The following is a 22,203-nucleotide window of genomic DNA, read 5'->3' as shown; positions in this document are numbered from 1 at the left end:
GAATACGGCTCAGTATGCTCAATTCAGGCAACCTGCTTACTGGGCTACATCCAGAAAAGCATGGCTGGCAGATTGGGAGGTTATCATCCCTCTCTGTTCAGAGCTGCTAAGGCCACAACTGTAATACTGTGTCCAGTTTTGGGCCCTTCAGAAAGGATGGACCTTCCTTCAAAAAGGATGTGGAAGAACTGGCAAGGGCTCCTGAGGTGGTTAGGAGCCTAGGTCACACAAAGAGTGAGCAGACACTGAGGGAGCTGGTGCTGTTTGCTCTAGCAAAGATGCTTGAACAACTACTTGAAAGGATGTATAAAGGCAGTGGAAGCAAAGTGGGCTTTGCCTACAAGGGGAATTGCCCCGAAAATGCCAGCTTAGTGGGAGATGATAAAACAAAATTTGAAAAATTTTGAAAAATTTAGGCTGGATATTGAGAAAATCTTCATTTTGAGGGTAGTGGATGAGAGGAACAGGCTACCTTAAAGAGGTTGCTGGATCTCATTCTTGGGGTTTTTTCAAACCTGACAAAGCCGTGGCTGACCGGATCTGGTGCTGGTGATAGCTCTGCTTTGAGCAGGAGGTTGGACTCTGGAGGACTCTTCCAATCGACATTTCTGTGATTCCAAGAGCAAGATATAAGCAATTACATGATACAATACATATATCATCCTGCAGACCGTTCATTAATTACAAGTTGGTAGTTTGGGATAAATCCTCCCAGGAAAGTTTAGCTGTTTTAAAAATGCATAAAGCAATGAAGTACTCAAAATAGGTAATGCAATCATATTTCAAGGAATATAAAAAGAAGCAAAGCATCTCCAGGTTGATAAAAATGGTAAACTGGCATTTACTAGGTCACTCTTAAATATAACTGCCTGAAACTGGACATATGCTCTCAAAAAAGTTCTTGCATTTCAAAGTAGTTGTATGAGTTCAGATGCACCACCATGTCAAGCCTTGTCTCCATTTTTTTACTACTTCAGAACAACTTTACTGTTCAGTGATTTTGAGCTTCAGATTTGGAAGTACCTCTTTTTGTTTTGATAAAGCTGATATAGCAGCTTTAAAAGGTTCTACATGTATGCATTTAGTGTTAAAAGTACTTTTTTTCTTGTTAAAAAAGCGAACAGCACTTCAACAGCTGAAATGACCCAAACCCCATGTCTAATGAAGAATTCATTGGAGCAAAACAATATAAAAACCCTAATGAGAATTACAGTAGAAAAGGAGAAGCACTACATGGGGGAATAACCATTTTTCCACTTTGCTGCTAGCTCTAGCTAACCTTTGGTGTTACCATTCTCTGGATTTTGAAGAATACCGTATCTACCCAACAGTCTTTATAATAATTATTTTACAATCAGCTAAACTGCCATCTGAATAGAATGGAGGAAAGTTTTAAAGACATTTGAAAGATCGTGGCTGCACACTGAAGATTGTTTCTTGAACTTACCTATTGATCAACCACTTTCACCTGCACTGAAAGAGCTTTCTGTGCAGAGTGATACATTAATCACTCATATGTAGAGCACTGACATTCTGCACAGCTGCTAAAAGAGAAATAAACAATGAGAGCAGTTTGCTGTCTTCTTCTTCATTTGACAGAAAACGCTCCTGTAAGTATTTTAGCTTTAAACCAGTGACACATGCAATTTTCCACAGCTTAGGTAAGATTGCTTGTTTACGCTGCAAAAAGTTAAGTGTAGTGCCTTCCAAGAGGATAATGATATCCCCTGGTTTGGATTTGAAGTACAAAAGCATTTCCCCCCCCTCCGCCCCAGATGTTTCTGACATGGGAATTACAGAATATCCAAACGGCTGAAGTTGGAAGACACCCCTGGAGATCATCTAGTGCAGCCTCTTCCTCAAGCAGAGCCTCCTAAAGAAGGCTGCCCAGGATCACATCCAATCAGTATCTGAATATCTGTATGTCTCCATTACATCCATGTTACATTTCACGGGAGAAAAAAAAAAAAAAAAAAAAAAGGCAGGAAGCAAACTACTACCAAATTGATTAAAAAAATGGAAAGCAAGCAATTGCTTTATTAGTGCAAAAATGCAAGTACCTGAATCTAGGCATATGCCCACAAATAAACAAGCCAGCGAACTTCCAAACCGTAGCAGCATCATTGTATCATGTTCCATATTTTAGTATTTCAGAGCAGCTTAATTGTGTTTCAAAGACATACATTCTTTAGCCTACAATACGTGCCAGTTATCTGGAAGGATTCCAGGTCGAAGTATTCGTATTGTGTCTGGGTAGTAACTGCTGCTTTAAGCATGTTGCATTGAATCAAATCTGCTAGCAGTCCTGAATGCAGAGAGAACTTTCTGCTAGAAGCTTCAAGGACACCTGTGACCAACTGGGACTAAAATGACCATCAAAGCTGTTATATATCAGACATGCTCATAATACATATTGGGTCAGGGCTGCCCAGGAATAGCAGCAACCCATTGTTGTAACAAACTTCTTGCTAGGTTTGGTTCAAGTGTGCCTAATTTGCTGAATAATTTACAGATTTTCCAAATAGGAATTAAAAAAAAAAAAAGTTCATGTCCATGCATCTGTTATTTTTAAGGTCTTACTTTGTTTGCAATAGTTAACACCTCCTTTTTGAAGAAATCAGTAACTTGAATGTGTTTGGCCAATTACATACATATGAGATGCACTGCATAATTCAGCAAGTGACCTATAGCTGAGGAGACTTGGTGTTTAAACACCCTGTAAAGCAAAATAGTGACTGGGGGTTTGCCCAGGTACAGTCTTGTAGACCAGCAATCTGTAGCTGTGAATGATGGTTAGCATAAGCAACCTGTGACTGGTTCCTACCTTAGCCAAACAGGGTAGCTGCCACTGTATAGTAATTTTAGGACTCCTTAAGTAAAACAGGAAGAGATATAGGGAAAACCAAATCAACCAACCAAACAAAAAACCCACAACTAACCAATCAAAAAAAAAATGTAGAAGGGAAGGTAATATCTGAGGGAAGAAAATCAACCACTGTACAAGCAGAGGCATTCTGAGCGTCATGTAAATGGAAAAATTATATGACAGGACTAGAACAAAGAAAAAGCAAACACAACTATGTAAATCTCTGCATGAATTCATTGGAGAAAATCCTCAGGCTCCCAGGACTACTGAGACAGATGGCCAATGGACTGGTGAAAGCTTGTTTACCCAATAAAACTTGTGTGCTAAAGGAGTCACTTTATCTCAGTTGCTGATTACTTCATTGCCCGTTACCTAGATTTATTGGTTTGGCAATGCTCTTACAAAACCAAGTAGGGCCAAAGAAACTACATGGAGTCTTCCTACGGGTTCTGAATGGTGTTTTGTCTTTAGAAGACACCCAGTTTAGGTAGTTTGCTCATTAAACAGTCTGAATCATCTTACTTCCCTGTGCATGCCATTTCCCTGTTCCAGAGGAAAGGAAGGCTCCCTTTCCTGCGCTGGTGGCAGGCGATGCTTCGCTGTGGTAGTACAGTGCTCTCCAAGGTCTCATTTCATCACTTTAGCCCCGTTTCATGGCTGCCCCAAGTCAATTTCCAAGGAACTGTTATAAAGCACCAGTCAGCCAGGTGAAAGAACAACATATCTCACCAAAAAAGACTAAAAAGACATTTCTTCACAGCTAACCCCAACCCCCCCAATCCTTAGCATTTGGGCAGCACCTGCGAGTGCTTGCCAGGGTTGGGTGGGCTCGAGGGCCCTGACCTGGTGGGGGAGGACCCTGAGGGGGCTTAGGCAAAGGGTGGCTGCTTCAGGTAGAGCTTGCATTATGGTTAAACACGTTTTTCTTACTCTCTGGGTTTTCCAGGTCCGTAAACAGCGCTACTGTTGTAATTAAGGTGCGAAGGTGGGGTCTGTGGGAAGGACTTCATGCCGACAAGGGGAATTGCCCCTAAAATGCCTGATGCTGTTCTTCATGCTTTTGAGGTGTTTCGGACTGCAAGAAGGATAATGCAGTCTCCAGTGACACTTCAGTCTGGGGGAAGAAAAAAGGCTTGGTTACGTGACGTAGAGGAAATACACTCAAGGAAAAAAAAAACATAGGTTAGGCACTACATAGTGTTTTGAGTCTTGTATTGCTGAAGCTTGGCTTTTGTTTATGTGTTTTCAATAGCCAGGACTATTTGGGAATTGTACATAGTTGACCAGTGAGTCAGTGCTCTCATTATTTTATGTTTGTCAAAAACAGTGTCAGAAACTTCTTTGTACAGTTTTAACTATTATGTCTTTTTATATGTGTATATATATACATGATTTCATTTTCCAATTGCATCAATATTCCAAGGTATGCTAAGAAAGCTAGATTTTTGCTTTCAACTATCCAGAGAATTACACATTTGTGTACAGGAGGGGGCAGTCTTTCACTGTTTCTTCCCTCAGGCGGCATGGTGTTGAATTATTTAATTTTAGGTGAAGGCTGGTACAGGAAATGAATTATATTAACGTGATTATTTGTTTAAATATGTATTTTGAAGCCCTCATCAGGGTAATTGTGTTATGCAAAGTAAAAGATAGCAGCCTCGGGTCCCGTGGCAGCGTAATTTCAGCTGGAATTGATTACTTCACAAGTTACAAGAGAAACTGCGTACCCAAAATTGCACACACATGCCTTATCTGCCTGAAGGTAATGGTATGCAAATTATTTGGGCTTCAGTGGTCTGTGAGTGGGCTCTGAGAAGAAGCGATTAGCAAAGGAGACTTTTTGTAGCATTTGAGGTGATTATGAGAATGCTGGAGGCTAGTATCCAGGGAAGGCTCTGTATGCAAGCCTGTCAGAGGTGAGCTGGAGTCACTCAGCTGGTTTCTGTTAGCCTTTTCTATTTATGATGACTGCCTGAGGGCTGAACAAGCCAGGCAAAGCTTAAAACAAAAAAACCTCAGGTCTAGCTGCACATGGACACATGCACATACACACGTGTGCACATAGCTCTTCATATAGCATGAGAATTGTGAAGGGCACACTGAAGTTAATCAGACCAATGTGACTAAAGGTGCAAGCCAACACCTTTCCACTTTGAGCCTGGCATGAATCTACATCTAAAAAGTTGACTACCACTATTTAGTAAGTCTTGCTACAATTTTTGGCTGTGTAAAGACCCAATGAATTACTGACCACCTGATAAACATGCTGCCCTTCTTCCAACTAACAGGGAACATCACCGGTTTAGAATGGCAGGAAGGAAGAGCACCTGTGCCATCACCAGCAAATAGACAGTAGGTTGGATGGATGCCTTTTGGGCCTGCACCATTTGTGGAGCTCATTTAGCTGGTCCAGGCGTAGACTACCGTGCCAAGATTGATAATGGGGGGATGCATCTGAAGCAGCATGTTGTTCACCTTCGTTATGGTGAAGGATGCTAATTGTTGGTGTAGCTGCTCTCCTTCCTAGGGCTTTTGAAGCTTAATGATGGCTTCCCATGGCACCGACAGACCTATGGCTACCTCTCTGGCTTCATTAAATCACCCTGTTCATTTATATTTCTGAGCTGGAACAGGACTGTTTAGACTTGTATTTGGTGGCTTTTTGTGCTTGTTTCTTACTATGGGTTTGAATGCTTTTGTGTTGAAAGAAACTACTTTGCAGTACAGGTATATTCAGAAGAAAAGAACTTTTCTTCTGAATGTGCATTCATAGCTTCTTAAGTCTTCAGAGTGCCATAGTTTCCACAGTGTTTGCATTTGCTGAAACAAGGCAGTAAAATGATCCACAAAGCCATATTTTGTGGTTGAACACACATCCAGTGAAGAAGGTGGCAGTGAAGGTTATACAGACTCTCTGCTCAAGTTTACATAGCGGAAGTAGCTGATTACCTGTATGGCGGCATGCGTTTTTAGTTGGGCTGTGGTCTTTAGGACGCATGCTTTGGCTGTCCCTCATTTTCTATATGAGTGTGAACCACATAAGCTCTTATTCTGGATTGTCAGTGCTAGTCAGCTGACATTCGTTTCATCTTCTGGCTCTCAGATGCATGCCTTTCTATGGCCCTGTACTTGCTCTGCTCAGATATGAGGCATTGCTTCATAAGCAGAAAGAGAGGCAACATGCTTTCCTCCCCAGAAATACTGCCCATTTTGTTGTTCATCTTGGGCCTCCGATGCAGCTCTGCCCTAGGTGCAGTTTTGCTTCTTTCTTGTTCAAGTGGAAACAGTCATTTCTGGGGCAACCTGGAGACTGCAAAGATAAGTTCAATCAATAATTTAGTGCACAAATTGCAGTCGTGGTGCCGTGCCTGCACTGCAAAGGCAAATTCACCCTAATTTATGACTTGAGAACGAGAAATCAGATGGTGTGCACTCCAGAAATAAATTCACTTGCTGAGCTGACTACTCAGCTGACAGATGTGTTGGCACCACAGACCTCTCTGGAGACTTGCAGAAGTTCCTTTGGCCTATCAAGAAGCACTTTGCATCATCTCCCATGGCTCACTTTATTAGTGTCATGTGCACATTCATGCAAAACTGGAAGCTGAACGGGATGTGTGACGCTATTTTGGGTTGCTGGGTAGTGTGACACTATTTCACATAAATGTTTCCAGTATTGCAGATAACTGATAAGTGTTTTTTTGTTTTGGTTTGGTTTGGTTTGGTTTTTACGTCCTTACACTTGTGATAATAAAACTATGCACCTGTTGTGGTTTAACCTGACTCTGGCAGCAAAGCACCACAGAGCTGCTTGCTCACTTCCCACCCAGTGGGATGGGGGAGAGAATTGGGGTGGGGAAAGTAAAACTTGTGGATTGAGATAGACAGTTCAATAGGAAAGAAAAGGCAAGGAAAAAAAAAGAAAGGAAAAAGAAAAGAAAAGAAAAGAAAAGAAAAGAAAAGAAAAGAAAAGAAAAGAAAAGAAAAGAAAAGAAAAGAAAAGAAAAGAAAAGAAAAGAAAAGAAGAAAAGAAGAAAAGATTACTCAGAATAAAGCAATGCACAATGTAATTGCTCAGCACCAGATGACGGATGCCCAGCCAGTCCTCAAGCAGTAGCTGCCCCCACAGTCAACTCCCTCGTTTTAGGGTTGATCAGAACACTGTATGGCATGGGACATCCTTTTGGGCAGCTTGGCCAGCTGTCCTGGCTGTGCCGCCTCCCAGATCCTGCTGCACTCCCAGCCTCCTTACTGCCAGGGCAGCACCAGGAGCAGAAATAGTCTTGGTCTTTTGTACACACTGCTAAAAAAAACCTGAAACATGGTTGTGTTATCAACAGGCACATCCTAAATCCAAAACAAAGCACCATACCAGCTACTAAGAAGAAAATTAACTCTGTCCCAGCTGCAATCCAGCTGACCTCCACGTCATGATTTGCTCTAAGATTCTTCACACAGTAGAAATGGCAAACACATTTTTGATGGACTTTGCTGTGAAAAGGAGTCTGATAGCAATTGTGGCATGATGAAAAAAAGAGAAAGAAAAAAGGGAAGAAGGGAAGGTTACCCACAGGTTCATAGCTGATGCGTCTCTGACACAGAGGCTGAAACCACAGTGTGTGTGTTTTTTTTTTAAGTAGCTATTCTGTTTTTCTGAGAATTTTTCAGTAAGGAAGCGGTTAGCATAAAAGCATCCTTTAAACATTTCTCCTCACCTGCTTCATGTCACATCCTTCACTAGTGACCTAAGCTAGTAGGATTTAATGATTTCTTGGTGAACAAGCTCATGCAGAAATGTATACATACTAGCAAAGAAACGATCATTTCTAAAATGTTATCTATTTTCACCTTCCAGGCTGTATTGTGTGCACTTATTATTCTTGGAGGTAAGATTTTTACTTTTATTTTTAATTTGATTCCTAATTCTGTAGCCATTACGTGCTTTTACACTGAACTGTGATTGAAAATGTGTTTTGGTGTGGATGAGATCCTAGAGGTTTGGTTTGTTAATTGCAGGATCAGGACAATATTTGAGGATTATGTTGAAAGAAAATTCTTTGCAATGACCTTGTTTTGTGTGTTGTACTTTCAGCTGGCGGTGATGTGACAACGATAAATGGGAATGAATGCGACTATGTTATTTTTGACCCTGGCTATGTCCAGTTGGAGCATCCTTCTCACATCAGATGGTACAAGGGAGGCATGCCCTTAAAGCAGGGGACACATGGCAGCACTGGGTACGGCCAGTGGCTTCGTGTCTTTCGTAACGGGACACTGGGGCTCCGCGTTGTTGGGAAGGAGGATGCAGGACAGTACACAGCTAAGGTCTGCACCAGCTCCCAGCGCTGCGTTCACCAAAGGACATTTCAGTTACATGTACATGGTGGGTGCAAGCTATCACTTTAACCTTACAAAAAATAGATTGTTATTTTGAAATCTCTTCTGACATAGCACAGTGAGCTGGTCCAGCGAGTTTTCCTGAAAGTGGCATTAGCCTTCACTACGTGTGACCCATAGTGGGATAATGTGGTGATTTAGGGTCCTACAAGATGCTGATTAGGACTGTTCTCCCTTTTCCGAGCATCCTTGAGATGTTACAGTTCCTTGGGGTGACAAGACACAGAAGATTAGTCGGGATTTTGCTCTGTTCTGCTTTCCTGCTTTCCATGTTGTCAACACCACCCTCTGCTTACTGCTGCACGGCAGTTGTTACTTTGGGTTGCATAAATTAGATGCTCCATTCTGAAGATATTTATTTATTTATTTATTTTTCTTCTGGCTCTAGTACTATATTGACTGATCTGAGAGTTTGGGGATGAAAGAATTAAGTACAGATAAGCAAAATCCTTGCTTGTCAGGGCAAAATAATCTTTGCCCAGAAGTGATTAGCTTTTTGGAAACAAGCAATTATCATTAGCATGGGAATTATTTTCATTCAGACATAGAGATTACAGTAATTTTATAACTTAGACGTGCTGAGTTCCGCTTATGACAAAAGACATAAGGCTTATTGTTTCCGTTTACTTCTGACACAGCAGCTGTTGTAAATGCCAGGATCCAATTTTGTAGAGAAACTGTGAAAACATACTCTGGGTTTTGGTCAGTGTCAAAGACAATATTCTAGATGTGTCCCTAGGCATTAATATATATGACGGATGCCGATTCATAATACACTCTTGGTATGCCTTGTGACCTCCCTGTAGGATTCTCCCTTCTTAAATCTAATCCAAGTAAACTGCTTCCTCAGCATGATGAGGCATTGGACTTTCTTAGGGTTCTTAGGGAACTGTTCAGGGACTTAATTCATTATTTGCCTTTTCTTCAAAGTAAGCTGTGTTGGCATGCAGATCCTGCTAGATTACTTGTAAGCCAGTGTGGAAATGCTTCCGAGGTAGTAAAAGATTTCAAAAAGCAGAAGTATGGGATATCCTGTATCTCCCTGAAGTCAATATTCACGTGCACGTATTTCAACAGGATACCTTGTCAGAGGGGTTGTAGGTGACTGCGTTGCTTTTCCCCTGGCCTGCCTGCAGTCAGCTGGGTACAACCATGCCATCTGGAAGAAAGACGGACAGCGAGTTGCTCAGATCAGAAGGAAATCGGTGAACCCCTTAGATGTCTACTGCAAGAGGGCCCATGTGTTCTACAACGGCAGCCTAAGTCTTTGCCCCACGGAATGGAGAGATCAGGGAGAGTATGTAGCAGAAGTGTATGATCAGGATGGCTTGCATTTGCATCAGATTTTTCACCTGGAACTGAAGAGTAAGTCTGAGCATGCTATACACGTGTGTTAATGTATGTATTTCCAGAAGGTGTCCTTTCTGTGTTTGCATGCCTCACTTTGGGTTACAAAATGATTAGAGGAGTCTTTTCCCAAATGATGCATGTTGTCAACAAATGAAATATCCGGAAAAACATTTGCAAATTTCTTCCCTTCCTTTCTCTTCTCTGAGTGTAGTTGTGTTGTAGGATTCAAGTCTAAATGTGTAGGTTGGATGGGGTTAGCAGAGAAAGGAGATGCACTTATTTCTATGGCAAGTTCTGAAAATAACATGTAGATGGTGTATGCTACTCTGGCAAGTTTCCTTTTCCAGACCCTGTTTTCCAAAGGTGTCTTAGTTCATAAAATTCAACAAAATGGTGGCCCAAGATCAGTCACTTTCCCTCTGAGCCAGCATATGAAGAGAAGTATGCCAGTATGAAGAAAAGTAGAAGTGCAAGCAATCTCCACTAAATATTGAATTGGGAGAGGGTCCAAGCAGGGTTCACATTCCTGTGGTTTACCTCATGTTTGTATCAACCTCAAATTGCATCTTGTAACAAGAAGCCAGGCCCCTATCCCTGCTTGTGAGTCCTGTGCCACAGAACAGTTTGCCTGTGGGGAGAGGGTACCTATATGCACAGGTTAATGTCTGGAGTGAGTGCTTGGGACAGTCATGTGCCTGAGGGTGGTTCTTGTCACGTTCAGACCAGCTTTTCAGATGATAATTTTGGGAAGTCCTACTGCATTTCAAGCCTTTTCCAAAGCGCAGGAGACCTGGCTCTTGGGTGTGATGTAAAACCAAATCCTGAAGGGAGGCATGCCTGTCTTTGTGACGGTGTGCTCAAGCTCTGATTCCATATGTACTTCCTCATGTTCCCTTTGCTTTCCAACCCTTGCTGGACTATCCAGCACTTTCCAGCACCCTTTGTTTACTATCTTTCTCCCTTGTCGGGAAGGAGTGGATGGTGGGGAAGAAGCATTAGTAAAATGGAAAAGAAACTACCTGGTTACAAGTTAAGTTATCAGAGCAGTCTCAGAACAAATTTCTGTGTATTGATTTTGGGCTGATACATCAATTATAGCAAAGCACACTTTCACTTAACAAGAAATGTGAGCAATATTCCTGCTTGTGGTTGCTGTACGGCATATAAAATCCTGTAGTTATGAGCTGATGTTTTTCTCCCCTCAGAAGTGGAAATACTTCAAGATATCACAGAATTTATGGGTGGATCCATATTCCTGAATCTAACAGAGATGATGCCGGAACACTTCTTCCAGGTAGTCTGGAAAAAGGAAAACACGGAAGTGGCTTGGACAAATGGCTCTTGGTTTTGGTACCATGGAGAATACATTAACAGGTCTGAGATTGTGTCTAGTCACAGCCTTAGACTAGACAAGATTGAGACAAGTGACCGTGGCAGGTATTCTATAGAAGTGAAAGACAAAGATGGCAGAGTTGTGTACGAAGGCATCACTAATGTGAATGTTGGTGAGTATTGCTAAAAAATGAAAAGCTTTCTTGAGTCCAGACTAGAGACAGAAACCTGTCTGTGTATTGGGTTATGTAAGAGATTGGGTACTGGATTACCTACTGGATTATGTAAGAGACGGCCCCAAATGCACGAGCAGTCATGTAATTAGCAGAGAGATGAAGCACAGACTTCCTGGGGTAAGCCTTGCTGGGTAAAGCTGGGCGTTCTTTTGCCAGCTATTATTACCACTACACCTTATCAATTTCTCAGTTGGTGGCATAAGACAAAGAGCAGCTGGTGGCAGGTTGGCTGAGGTCTGTCCTAATGCCTTGGATTAGAGTGTCCTGTATACGCCTTGTGAAAAGCGACCGCTTGGTTGCAGATCACTTAAGGAAAGTCAGTAGGACAACCTCTAATTTTAGAAGTCAGCTTTCTGATATTGTACTCACAGGACATAAGAAAAATGATTAAGATCACAAAAGCTAATGGTGTAGCTTCAACCTGCTGTACTGTAAATGTTTTGACAACTAAATTTTAATTGTAGAGCAAAAGGACACACTTGGAAGAAATCCTTCTCTCTATGTTCTCATAGCATCGGCAGCTGTTATAGTTACTATTTTACTGGTTGCACTGATAAGGGGTTTTCAGAAGCCTGGGCACAGGACAGGTAAGAAATCTCCTTCAAAACCTAAATAGCCTATTTAAATAGTAATTGATGCATAGATCCAGTTCTCTGCATTCAGGAGATATCTGACTGTGGGTTTTGGTGTGAGTTTGGTTCAGAGGAGCAGGCTGAAGCGTTACATCGCTGTCAGTGCTGGTGACAGCACATGGCTCTGCTGTAGGGACTGACCGCCTGAGGCCTTTCCACACTGATGGGAGGATTTTCAGCCCTGCTTGCCAAGGTCCGGTGCTGAGAGTGTCCAGGCTGGTCCTGTGTCTGCAGGGTGGATTTGTGGCAAGGCTTTAGGAGGTTGTGGCAGGTGCCGTTCTCCTGTTTGTGTGGTGTGTGGTCTGCTGAGAGCTGTGTTATTATTTATTTATTTATTTTTCCTGTGGTGGGACATTGACTGGTAGGATAGGGCCTCATATCTCTGCTTGTGGGACTTGTGCCCTGCTGAACTCCCCTGGGTTTGGTCACTTCTGGGAGCACAGAGTTGGTGAGTGCAGGCAAGGGGAGGGACCCATGTTTCCTCCTGAGCCGGTGAGCTGGGGCTGAAACCAAGGCCACCTTCCCAAGTGCCTGGCAGTGTTGCACAGTATGGATGAAGCTGATTGCTGCTCCATGTCCCTGTTAGCTCTGAGGCATGTGTGAGTTTTTACCTCTACCTGAAGATTTTTTGTTTTCTTGGTTCTGAGTAGCTCACCCCCAAATGTGGGCAAGATGGGATGGAGAATCTCCTTTCCCTGCTGCAATGCCTAATGGTAGGAGAGGGTGGAAAAGGGTGGTCTTCTGACAAGAAGCAGTTGGTTATTGCCCCGCAGTGCTTTGCAGTTGAAATGCAAAGTTGGTCCACCACATAGGTAATGAAGACATAAGGTAGTTTGTCCTGTCTGGTAGGAAGGGGTAGGTAGTTACTTGAAAGGCTTAAAAGCTGAACAGAGGGGGAGGACTTCTCAGAATCATAACATGGCTTGTGTTGGAAGGGACCTTAAACATCACCCAGTTCCAACACCCTGCCATGGGCAGGGACACCACCCACTAGACCAGGTTGTTCAGGGCCTCAACTAACCTGGTCTTGAACACCTCTCTGGGCAACCTGTTCCAGTACTTTACCACCCTTTGAGTGAAGAATTTCCTCTTATCCTCTAATCTCTACTAAGTGATAAGATATAGGGAATTGAGCTATATGCAGACTATGAATTCTTTGACAGCTTTCTGCAAATGCTTCAGGTATATTTGTCTGCTTTTCAATTGACTTGGTTTAACTCCTGGTTAGCAGTGCCAGTCCTACAGCATTCAAGCTTGAGACTAAGAGATGATAGAGACTATCCTGAGCAACGAGAACGGTCTGAAAATGGTGAGTATGTTTCATTATGTGCCTTCCTATGGGTCACAGACAGGGATCTAAGAGTGTGATGTGGCTTGTCTGAGTTTGGGTTCATGAGGCATGATTGTCTTATGCAAGCAGAGTACTGTAATCAAGGGGAACTTTTTCTAACATAAAAACATCTGAAATTTGAAAGATCCAAAGACAGCACTTTGAGCTGCCGACAGCATTAATACTAGGATAATTACATGTGTGCTGCACTAAGACTATGCAGATAATGAAAAACTATCTAGATAATGAGTTGTTTCTGCAATCTCAGATCCTTCTTCTGCCCAGCGTAGTGGGCTGTGTTCTCTTTAACGCTGTGCAAACTTGTGGATCTTGGTAGCTCCTCACTGCATGGGGACTGCTGGTGCTTTCGCCTGTTCTTCCACTTGCTCTGCACATTTGTTAGGCATGACACTTTTTGGGCAGAGGGGCTTGTTTAGATCATGTTGGGGCAGGTTTCTCTCCTGTCTTAACTGCAGCGATCCTTCCAATTTGCTGTTGGCCAGCAGTCCTGCTCCCACTAGCTCAGTATGGAGGGAAAGATCCATTTGCATGTTGCTGCCTCAGGCATGACTGGGATATTCTGGGTGTTCTCCATCTGTCATCGCTGGGTGTGAGAAAGTCCAGAGCTGGGGCCTGTGCCATCAGAAAGCAGAGGTACAACCTGAGCCAGGGTTTGTTTGCAGGGCGAGGGGAGTAGGCACCCCAGGAAGGCAGCAGGACTGTGGTGTCCCAAGGCCCTTACCTGTCCAGGTAGCAGAGTCCCCTGCGGTGGGGTCAGTCTGTGCTTGTGGGTGCCCCTGTGAAGCTGCAAGGGAGCGTGCACTGTGAGCTCTAGCTTGGAGTGTCATGGTGTCTCTGCTGGCAGCTGGCCACTTGGTTACAACTCATGTAAAGAAAATCAGTGAGACAGCCTTTAATTTAAGGCAGTCCTGTTCACATGTGTTCTTTGACTGCTTCTACCACCAGTGCCAGCCTTTGCCACTTGCGGCCCTGTCTCCTTCCTGTGTTATCTTCACTGCCTTGTCTAGTTGTTGGCATTGAGGAGATTTCTGTTCAACTGACTTTTTCCTCCAGCTGAAGAAAGACCCAAGTTGCCAGAGCGGAAAGGCAGGAAAGCTGCAGAGCCTCCTACTTCAGTTCACGAAGTGTGTGGTGTCCCCAGCGTTGAGAACAGCATCCATCCAGCATTTGAGGACCGCATTCCACCCGATGTTGATTATCCCGCTCCCCCGGTGATTGACAGTGCTCCTGCAGAATCTGAGGAGTTCCCTCTTCCAGGGTTTGAGGACTCGAAAGACAAAGACTGTGTTGTTAAGGACAATGCATACCATGCATCTTCAAGGTGCAAAGCATCCTGGAAATGCAGTGAAAGAAGCAAACCCACTATGTATGCTTCAATCAGAACAGGGTACGCAGAGGACAAGCCTGGAGATTTGGAATTGAGTTCTTACTATCAGATTTGCCAGGAAACATGTTAACAGTATTGGACTGAGGTTTGGATTCTTCCCTTCTCTCTCAGCTGGCTTTGAGCTAACATTGCAGTTCTGCTGTTGCTCAGATGAATCTGCTGCTTCACATGCTTAGAAGAATTGGTAGAAGCCTGAAGAGAAGTGTCTCTGGGGATTAGCTTGTTTTCCAGGGATAAGCCCTTCTCTACCCTTTGTGCTTCTGAAGGTCTTCCAGGAGGACCCCTTAGAAACTCCTTGGAGAAGAGGCATGGTAACTAACTGTGAGAGGAGTTGAGGCGAGCCTCTGCCTCTTTGCTTCTGTTAAAAGGCCCCACTGAAGAAAAGCAGGACCTTGGGGATGTCCGGAGGCCATGTCAGGCCCAGACCTCAGTCCCCATTTGTTGTGTGGTCCATGCACCTGTGTAAATGCACAGGGAAGAGGATGAACACCCTAACAGCTTGTTGGACGTGGGCAGCTTGCCAAGCCTTCATCTGATGTATGATGATACGAAAGGTGCAGTGTAACTCAGTAGACTTGGATGTGATTTCACTGTAGTGTTTGCTAGACAGCACATTAAGGAACTATTTTTTTTTTTTTTTTTTAGAAGGAAAAAAGGAATGCAGAGAAACCAGAACATTGCTAGCAAAGGGGTATAGCCATATCTGTAATTAACAAGGCTGTTCATTAACGGCAATTAGATGTGCTTTCTTCAATACCTGTATTAAATTGAATTTCAAATGGCGTGTAGTAATTTTTGTGAATGTTTTTTGTATTACAGCTATAAGGTGCTGCTTGTAGGTTTCATGAAATATCTTTCCTTATGGAATGCCGAATAAAAGTATTTTCTCTTATAACTGAAGAGCTGTTGCTGAGTATTGCTTTGAACTGGGATTGTTCATATAATGTGACTAAGTACATCCGAATGCCCTGTGTGTGGACAGTATCTACAACTTCATATTCTAACCCTAGAGTAAACAGATAATTTTGTGGTGTCTCTTTTCAGCAAAGACATGATCATGATTACAGTCCCACTTCCTCACCGCCCTTCCTTGGGAAGCAGAACAAGCCCTCTTTGTCTTGTTCTGGGAAGGTCGTTCTCACTTTGCTGTGGAGAGTGCACCCAATCTTTCCACATCTTTCTTCACCTGGGTTTCTCACAAATGAGTGCAGTTTTCCAATTGAATTTTACAGCTATAAGGATAAATGCCTGTCTTTACAACTCTTACCCTTCCTACTGTGTTCAGAAAGGAGGTGATAGATTATTATTTTTTTTTCAAGAGGCTCACCTGCTAGCTCGCATTCAGGCATATCAGAGCAAACACTTGGTTCAAAACCTGAGGTTTGCTTTCCAGTCTATGGTGTGAGTTTGAGTCTTGATGGTGTAAGTCCTCTTTAAATTCCTGATGGATGCTGATAGAAGACCAAGAAAGTGACTCAGATTATTATAGAATGATATGATCATAGAATATCCTGAGTTAGAAGGGACCCACAAGGATCATTGAGTCCAACTCCTGGCACCACACAGATCTACCCAAAAATTCAGACCATATGACTAAGAGCACAGTCCAAACACTTCTTAAACTCCGACAGGCTTGGTGCCTTGAATATCCTATCGCTGGTCACGAAAGAGCACAGATCGGCACCTGCCCCTCCACTGGTCCCCAGATCTGGTCCTCAGGGAAACGGCTCTGTAAAGGCAGTGCCACCTAGCACGCAACACAGGGAATATTTTGGAGGAACTTTCCAAGTGACGTCGCCACTGGGGATGTCATTCTGAAGCACCACGTCTTATGGAGACCAAGTTCTGTGGTGCACAGCCTATTATAAGCTGCAGTTGGAATCTCAAGCTGTCATCTCAGCTTGACTGGCTCCTGAAGTTGGAAGTATGCAGAAAAAAGTCAACAATGTGCTCCAGCCTTTTTCGCCGTAATGTCTAATCTGTGGTGGTTTGCAAAGGGGTTTTGTGCCTTGGCAGGAATATGCTGAGGTAGTTTTGTGGCAATGTGATGTAGTTTGGGAAGTTGTCTTGCCCTCTTATGCGTCTCCAACCTCCTCCCTTCATCGAGAGGAGACATCATGAAGCTTGAAGCTATGAATCTCTTATGCAGAATAGGAGCCCCACAAAGTAAAGGTAGCTGTTTGTCTTGGAGGGGGTACGTCTGAATGCCAAACTCATCTTTAGGACCCAAGCAAGACATTAAGCTCTTTCTTCTAATAGGAGCATGAGTTTTTCTGCCTGGAACACGATTCAACAGAGCAATCAAACATTTCTTTAGCTTTGAAGATGCGGAAATGGATGCTGGGTTAAAAAGAACCAGCTCCCAGCCTGTCTCTAAGAACAATTGCTTAGGGCCAAAATCTGAGTTTCCTTTCTGTTACATGAAGGTCCAAAGAGACTCCTCCTCCCTTTTCAGCTGAGTTCGGTGCTGCCTAGTCTTAGTGGTGTGTGTACCTCGGGCCCTCATATTTTGAGAGGGATTGCACTCCCCTTAAGTAATATGGGAATCCCGTTTTTCTGTCTCAATAATCATTGCAGATTGTGGTTGTAGTCAATTGCCATGTAAATTAAGGCCATGCAAGTACCTTGTAGTGTTTCATCCTCCCTTTCATTTGTAGTCTGGTTACTCCTAAATACTACATATTGGGTGAAATGTCCTAAGAAAACATTACTTTTTAATTTGAACAACTCTTTTTCTCTCCCCCCCCCCAAGTCTGCCAGTAGCTGACATGGTAGAAAGACCTGCTTTTCTCTTTCATTCTCGTGAAGTTAGAGGCAGTGCCCATTTAAACTGCAACTGAGGCTCTGCAACGATGCAAGTCTATCTGCCTCCTTCAAATTCAGTGATGCTACCTGAGTTTCCATTAATTACCTTTCAAGGATTCAACCAATTCAAAGCTTTTGGACAATGACAATTATTTGGAAACGTTCCTACGGGTTTATTTTCTTCATTTACATTTGTTTGCTCTCTCCATCCCATTCAAAGCAGTCAGGACTGGTTTGCTTCTCTCTTCTCCAGAAACTTGCACTAGGAACCGTTGTTAGAATCAGAAACCTCTTCTAAGAGCAAGATGAAAAATGTTGCACTCCAAGTTGGAAATTGGAGAGGAAAATGTTCCTGTATATGTAAGGATTGTACTCAAACAGCTGATTACACTTTTTCTTACCCCTTAACAGGTGCTTACACCTTTTAACTTTAAACCTGAGAAGCAATGGGTAGTTTCTACATTTCCCTTGGGGATAGCGTACTCTTCTGTATTTTGCTTCTATACAAACAGTTCAAAATTTTAAAGTCATGTTGTCAGTCATTCACCCAAACAACCTCACACGGCATTACATGTTCCCACCCCACTTCCACCCCCCCCCCCCGAAATGTCAAGCCCTGCAGGCAAGACCAGACAAGTAAATAATGCAAACATATAAAACTAACTTGTAAATACATTACGTTTTGGCAGTTTTTTGGCACTTTGTGGGGCTTAACTGCGCTTCAGTGAGAAGAACATCTACTGTTGTGAACTGAAATTACACCTCTGTGCCACAATGTATTTTTTTGTTTGTTTGTTTTTGGAGGGGAGGGGGTGGGACAACATTTCTTGTGGACACCTGCAAGAGTTGCAAAATAATAATAAAATTTAGGTGAAGGAAAAGTTCCTTCTGTGTTGTTGTTGTTTTTGTTTTCTTTTCCATGCAGTCTTAAAATGAAGGTCCCATTTTCAGGCCCTTGGCAGATTGTAAGCATGCCGGAACACTTCACGCTACGTAGATCATATTTGTCTGAAATGATAATATCATCCTGTGAAATATGTTCATCTGATTCGTGTCAATATGGAACAATGCTAGGGCCTCATAATGAAATGCGACCTTCTGTCTTACATCCTCTTGTATAAATAACCGCAAGTCCAAGAGAAACAGAGTGGTTAGTGTATATAGTCCTTGTATCTTGCAAAAGGATGGTCTAGCAGTTCATGTCGACAGAGGGTTTGAAGGGTAAACCTTGAGACACGGGTCTGGGAGATAAGAGAATAGGGGGGAGTTTTTTGAGATAACTGCTGACTATTGCATGAGACACAACTTTCTGACATCTGGCCCAGAGACTACTAAATGAGGAGGGGGGGGGGGAAGCTGAAGAATGACCGAAGGACGAAGAGTGGGAGGACGACTATGAGCCTTCAGTCTTCAAAAGGGAAATGAAGTTATCCTATTCAGAAAAAAACACCATCCAGAAGAAACTTCGGTTGTTTTCAGGGCCTGAATTCTCACTGAAACCAAAGGCAGGTATAGAATCATAGATTATCCTGAGTTGGAATGGTCCCCTAAGGATCATTGAGTCCAACTCCTGGCACCACACAGGTCTACCCAAAACTTCAGACCACGTGACTAAGTGCACAGTCCAAATGCTTCTTAAACGCCGACAGGCTTGGTGCAGTGGCTGCCTCCCTGGGGAGCCTGTTCCAGTGTGCGACCACCCTCTCCGTGAAGAACCCCTTCCTGATGTCCAGCCTAAACCTCCCCTGCCTCAGGCTGACACCATTCCCGGGGGTCCTATCACTGGTGACTGGAGAGAATAGATTGGTACCTGCCCCTCCACCCCCCTTCATGAGGAAGCTGTAGACTGTGACGAGGCCTCCCCTCAGCCGCCTCGTTTCCAGGCTGAACAGGCCCAGTGACCTCAGCCGCTCCTCATACGCCTTCCCCTCTAGGCCCTTGGCCATCTTTGTAGCCCAGTATCTTACTGACTTGAAGAAAGAGGCTTTAATCTCTCCTGCTTTGTTTACTAACGAAGGAGCACAAAAGAGACACATGCCCTCGCCTCTGGAGAGGACGTGAAACAACAGCCAGTGCAGGGAACACAAAAAACGGTTGCACCAGACTAACACGCGGTTGTATCTGAGCTTGGGGACTGCAACCCTCTTCAGACTTCCAGATCTAGAGGAACACTTTGGCTGCAGCCTAAAAGCCTAATGTACATAAGCTCCCCCAGGCCAGCCGATCTTCTTCCCATGACCTGCCAGGAAGCAGCAAGGTAGGCATGTACCCAAATCAAAGCCCAAACCTTCAGCCCAGTCCTTGACCTGAATAGCGAGTGAGGATCCGGATCCTGGCATTCGTACGTGATAGCTCATACACAGTGGAAGTAAATAGTGTAGTCAGAGGTCACGGCGCTAGATTTTGGAAAGTCCTGCATCAAGAAGACATCTCAGAAAAGCGGATTTAAATAACATTAGTGCCAAGAAAAGTCATTCTGATTGCTACATTCTTCATCTGTCGTGACCAGACAGATGAAAATCTATGATAGCAATTTTGCCTTTAAGGTCATTTTCTTTTTTCTTTGATTTCTTTTCTTTCATTTGTTTATTTATCTATTTATTTATTTTAACAGGCTCTGTACTACTTTTCCTCACAGAATGTCTAACAGAAATATGACCCTTGTGCACCTTTTGCAGTTCATTCATTAGGTCAACCCTAACCACTCAGCCCCTTGTCAGGTTCTTTCTACTGGTGATAAGGAGCAATTGACCTTAAAAGACTGAAGCTAGGTAGATGAGCCTATTCCACAAGGTGTCTTGGCTCCACCCTTGTGAAGTGAAACCGGCCAGCTGTGGGTCATTTGACCTTTGCTATATAGGAATCCTGAGGACGTGTGTGGAAGTACCTCCCTGGGGGTAGTTTGAGGCTCAGGTTCTCTAGGGTGCTTTTCTGCTGTCATGGTGAAGTGGACTCAGTGCTCCCTGGTGGGCTGCCTTTTCTTCGTGTTTTCTGCCCTCTCTGTGAAATAGTTTGAGTGACTCTATGAGCTAGCTGTGTTGTTGGTGCCTCCTCAGTACAGTGAGAGCCTGGTGGTATGACTGCACTGTGAAGCCGTGTGGAAGTGACTCAAGTTCAGGAGCTGGCAGGTAAGTGTTCCTGGGTTTTACAGTTCTTTAATGTTGAGGAGTTGGAGTACTTCTTTCACCTTCTCTGTTTTCTGTGAAATTACTTCTGTGGATTCTAAGCTCCCTTTCCAGGCCTTACACAAATAATAAATAAAAACAACCCGCAACCAACTCAGAAGCTCAAGTGCTTACAGTTAAGCCTGACTTTGCAGAATGTGCTTAACTACTCCTTAAGCTTGAATAACAGGCAGTGTGAAAAAGGTGCCTTAATGTGAACTCAAATTAAGCCCTGTGGTAAGTAGAAACAGGTTGGGATAGGTACCGGTGGCATTACTGTAACTTTCACTAAGTAGAAATAGCGAGGCTGTGCAGCTCATAACAGAAAAGCCATTTTCCCAATGTGAGAGTCAAAGGCAATATGAAGAAAGCCTCTCCTCTTCCCTACTGGCCTGTGTCTCAGCTGTGGAGAAAGGTTCTCTCAGTTGGCAGACCTCTTCCAAAACTATCTGCCTCCCCACCTGTATAAACCAGTGTCTGAGGTATTGGGGAAAGCGTCCTTCTGTGAAAGGCAGATGACAGAGTGGGAACAAGGCCTGAGCGACCCTGAGGTTTTACCAAGGTGACCATGCAGAGGACGTGAGAGAAAAAGAAGGAAAATGAATGCTGACATTAAAGGCATGGGTACTTGAGTTGCGAATAAAAACAATGGGGGGGGGGAAAAGGGGTTCTGAGAGAAAAGGGCTGGTCCCCAGGGCTTTTGTGGCCATAAAGTGGGGAGCAGGACTGTGATGAGCAAGTGATAACTGCAAATGTGAGAGCTGCCTTGTCCTTCACTACTTTTGTCTTGCCAAGGCAGGTCTGAAGCTTTGTGTTGTGAACGGGGCAGATATAATGTCGTGGACAAACGCAGGGCAGCTGTTCAGTAAAGAGAGTGCTGTAGTGGGGTTCAGGTTGGAATTTTTGCTTCTGTAGTGTTAAGCAAAAGGATGAGAAGAGAAATACTGTTAGCTTGGCTTTGCTGACCCCTACAGTCTGTTCAGGTTTTCTCTGGAGAAAAGCTATTTGTGATCTGTAACAAGCATTGTAATTGAGACTAGCAGAGTTTCACATAAATTTCTCTGCTCTTTAGAGACCATGAACAGTTGTATGCATGCAAATAACCTTCAAGGCTGTGAAGAAAAAATATATTTCTATCATCCATGTCATGTTAGCATATCTATTAAGTGCTTTAAATCTCTAAACCCATCGATTTTACTATGTAACCTGAAAATGAAAAATAATCTTCTGAGTGTGAAAAGATGAGCAGACATCTGCAGGAGGGTGTTGAAAATACTGTGGTTTTTTTTTTTTTAGTAAAAGTATACTGTGCCAGGAAAGAATCATTCTTCACATACAGCAGATATCCTGACAGAAGTGGCAGAAACTGGCAGAAAAGCTTTCTTAAAATAGAAGATTTTGTTAGTCTTGATGATGCATTGGAAAGATAAATGTCCAACATCTCTGCATTGATGCTCTGCTTTAAATGTTGTTGAATGAATGAGCCCAGGTGAACAAACCTTGATGGATGCTTGTGTTGTAGGCCTCTGTAGTAGAAGAGATTTGGCTTCTCTAGTTGAAAAAAGACCTTTTGTCTTGCCATGGCCATCATGTGTTGTGTACATCATGCAAGGGAAGGTGGTAGACTATATCTGACTGTTCTCTGGTTTGGTGAGTTGTCCTTGCCTGGATTTCTTTTCCTTT

At 43.4% G+C, this 22,203-nt stretch overlaps 2 protein-coding genes across 8 annotated transcripts in view; both read left to right on the top strand.

The window, feature by feature from the left end:
• Window positions 1-5,199: 5,199 nt before the first annotated feature.
• LOC137861081 (uncharacterized) lies at window positions 5,200-15,451 on the top strand. 7 transcript variants are annotated; one of them, XM_068692181.1, is made up of 8 exons: window positions 5,200-5,218; window positions 7,722-7,752; window positions 7,959-8,249; window positions 9,341-9,628; window positions 10,819-11,118; window positions 11,646-11,768; window positions 13,042-13,122; window positions 14,218-15,451. In XM_068692181.1, exons 3-8 carry the CDS (start codon window positions 8,069-8,071, stop codon window positions 14,619-14,621), a joined length of 1,377 nt encoding a protein of 458 aa, XP_068548282.1. In that variant the 5' UTR covers window positions 5,200-5,218; window positions 7,722-7,752; window positions 7,959-8,068; the 3' UTR covers window positions 14,622-15,451. The 7 variants fall into 7 exon arrangements, with proteins under 7 accessions (XP_068548282.1, XP_068548255.1, XP_068548246.1 ...); XM_068692154.1 differs by lacking the exon at window positions 5,200-5,218 and having other exon boundaries at window positions 7,524-7,752; window positions 11,694-11,768; window positions 13,045-13,122; XM_068692145.1 differs by lacking the exon at window positions 5,200-5,218 and having other exon boundaries at window positions 7,524-7,752; window positions 11,694-11,768.
• A 4,784-nt stretch (window positions 15,452-20,235) lies between these two features.
• Window positions 20,236-22,203, top strand: part of LOC137861067 (uncharacterized) — a 29,725-nt gene continuing 27,757 nt past the window's right edge. The window contains exon 1 of the mRNA XM_068692116.1: window positions 20,236-20,484. The gene's annotated coding sequence lies outside the window, so the exon portion shown is untranslated. The remainder of the gene's footprint in view (window positions 20,485-22,203) is intronic.

Source organism: Anas acuta, chromosome 1 (assembly GCF_963932015.1).
Source record: "Anas acuta chromosome 1, bAnaAcu1.1, whole genome shotgun sequence".
Taxonomy (NCBI): Eukaryota; Metazoa; Chordata; class Aves; order Anseriformes; family Anatidae; genus Anas; species Anas acuta.
The sequence above is the reverse complement of the archived record's forward strand: the minus strand, read 5'-3'. Positions and strand labels throughout refer to the sequence as shown.

What these genes read in the sequence shown, in the direction of transcription:
- LOC137861081 (XM_068692128.1), top strand. Translation starts at nt 7,653, where the DNA reads ATGCAGAAATGTATACATACTAGCAAAGAAACGATCATTTCTAAAATG. An exon ending in GAAGCCTGGGCACAGGACAG is followed by an intron (nt 11,769 to 13,041) that starts GTAAGAAATCTC and finishes ACTCCTGGTTAG; the next exon opens with CAGTGCCAGTCCTACAGCAT. An exon ending in ACGAGAACGGTCTGAAAATG is followed by an intron (nt 13,123 to 14,217) that starts GTGAGTATGTTT and finishes TTTTTCCTCCAG; the next exon opens with CTGAAGAAAGACCCAAGTTG.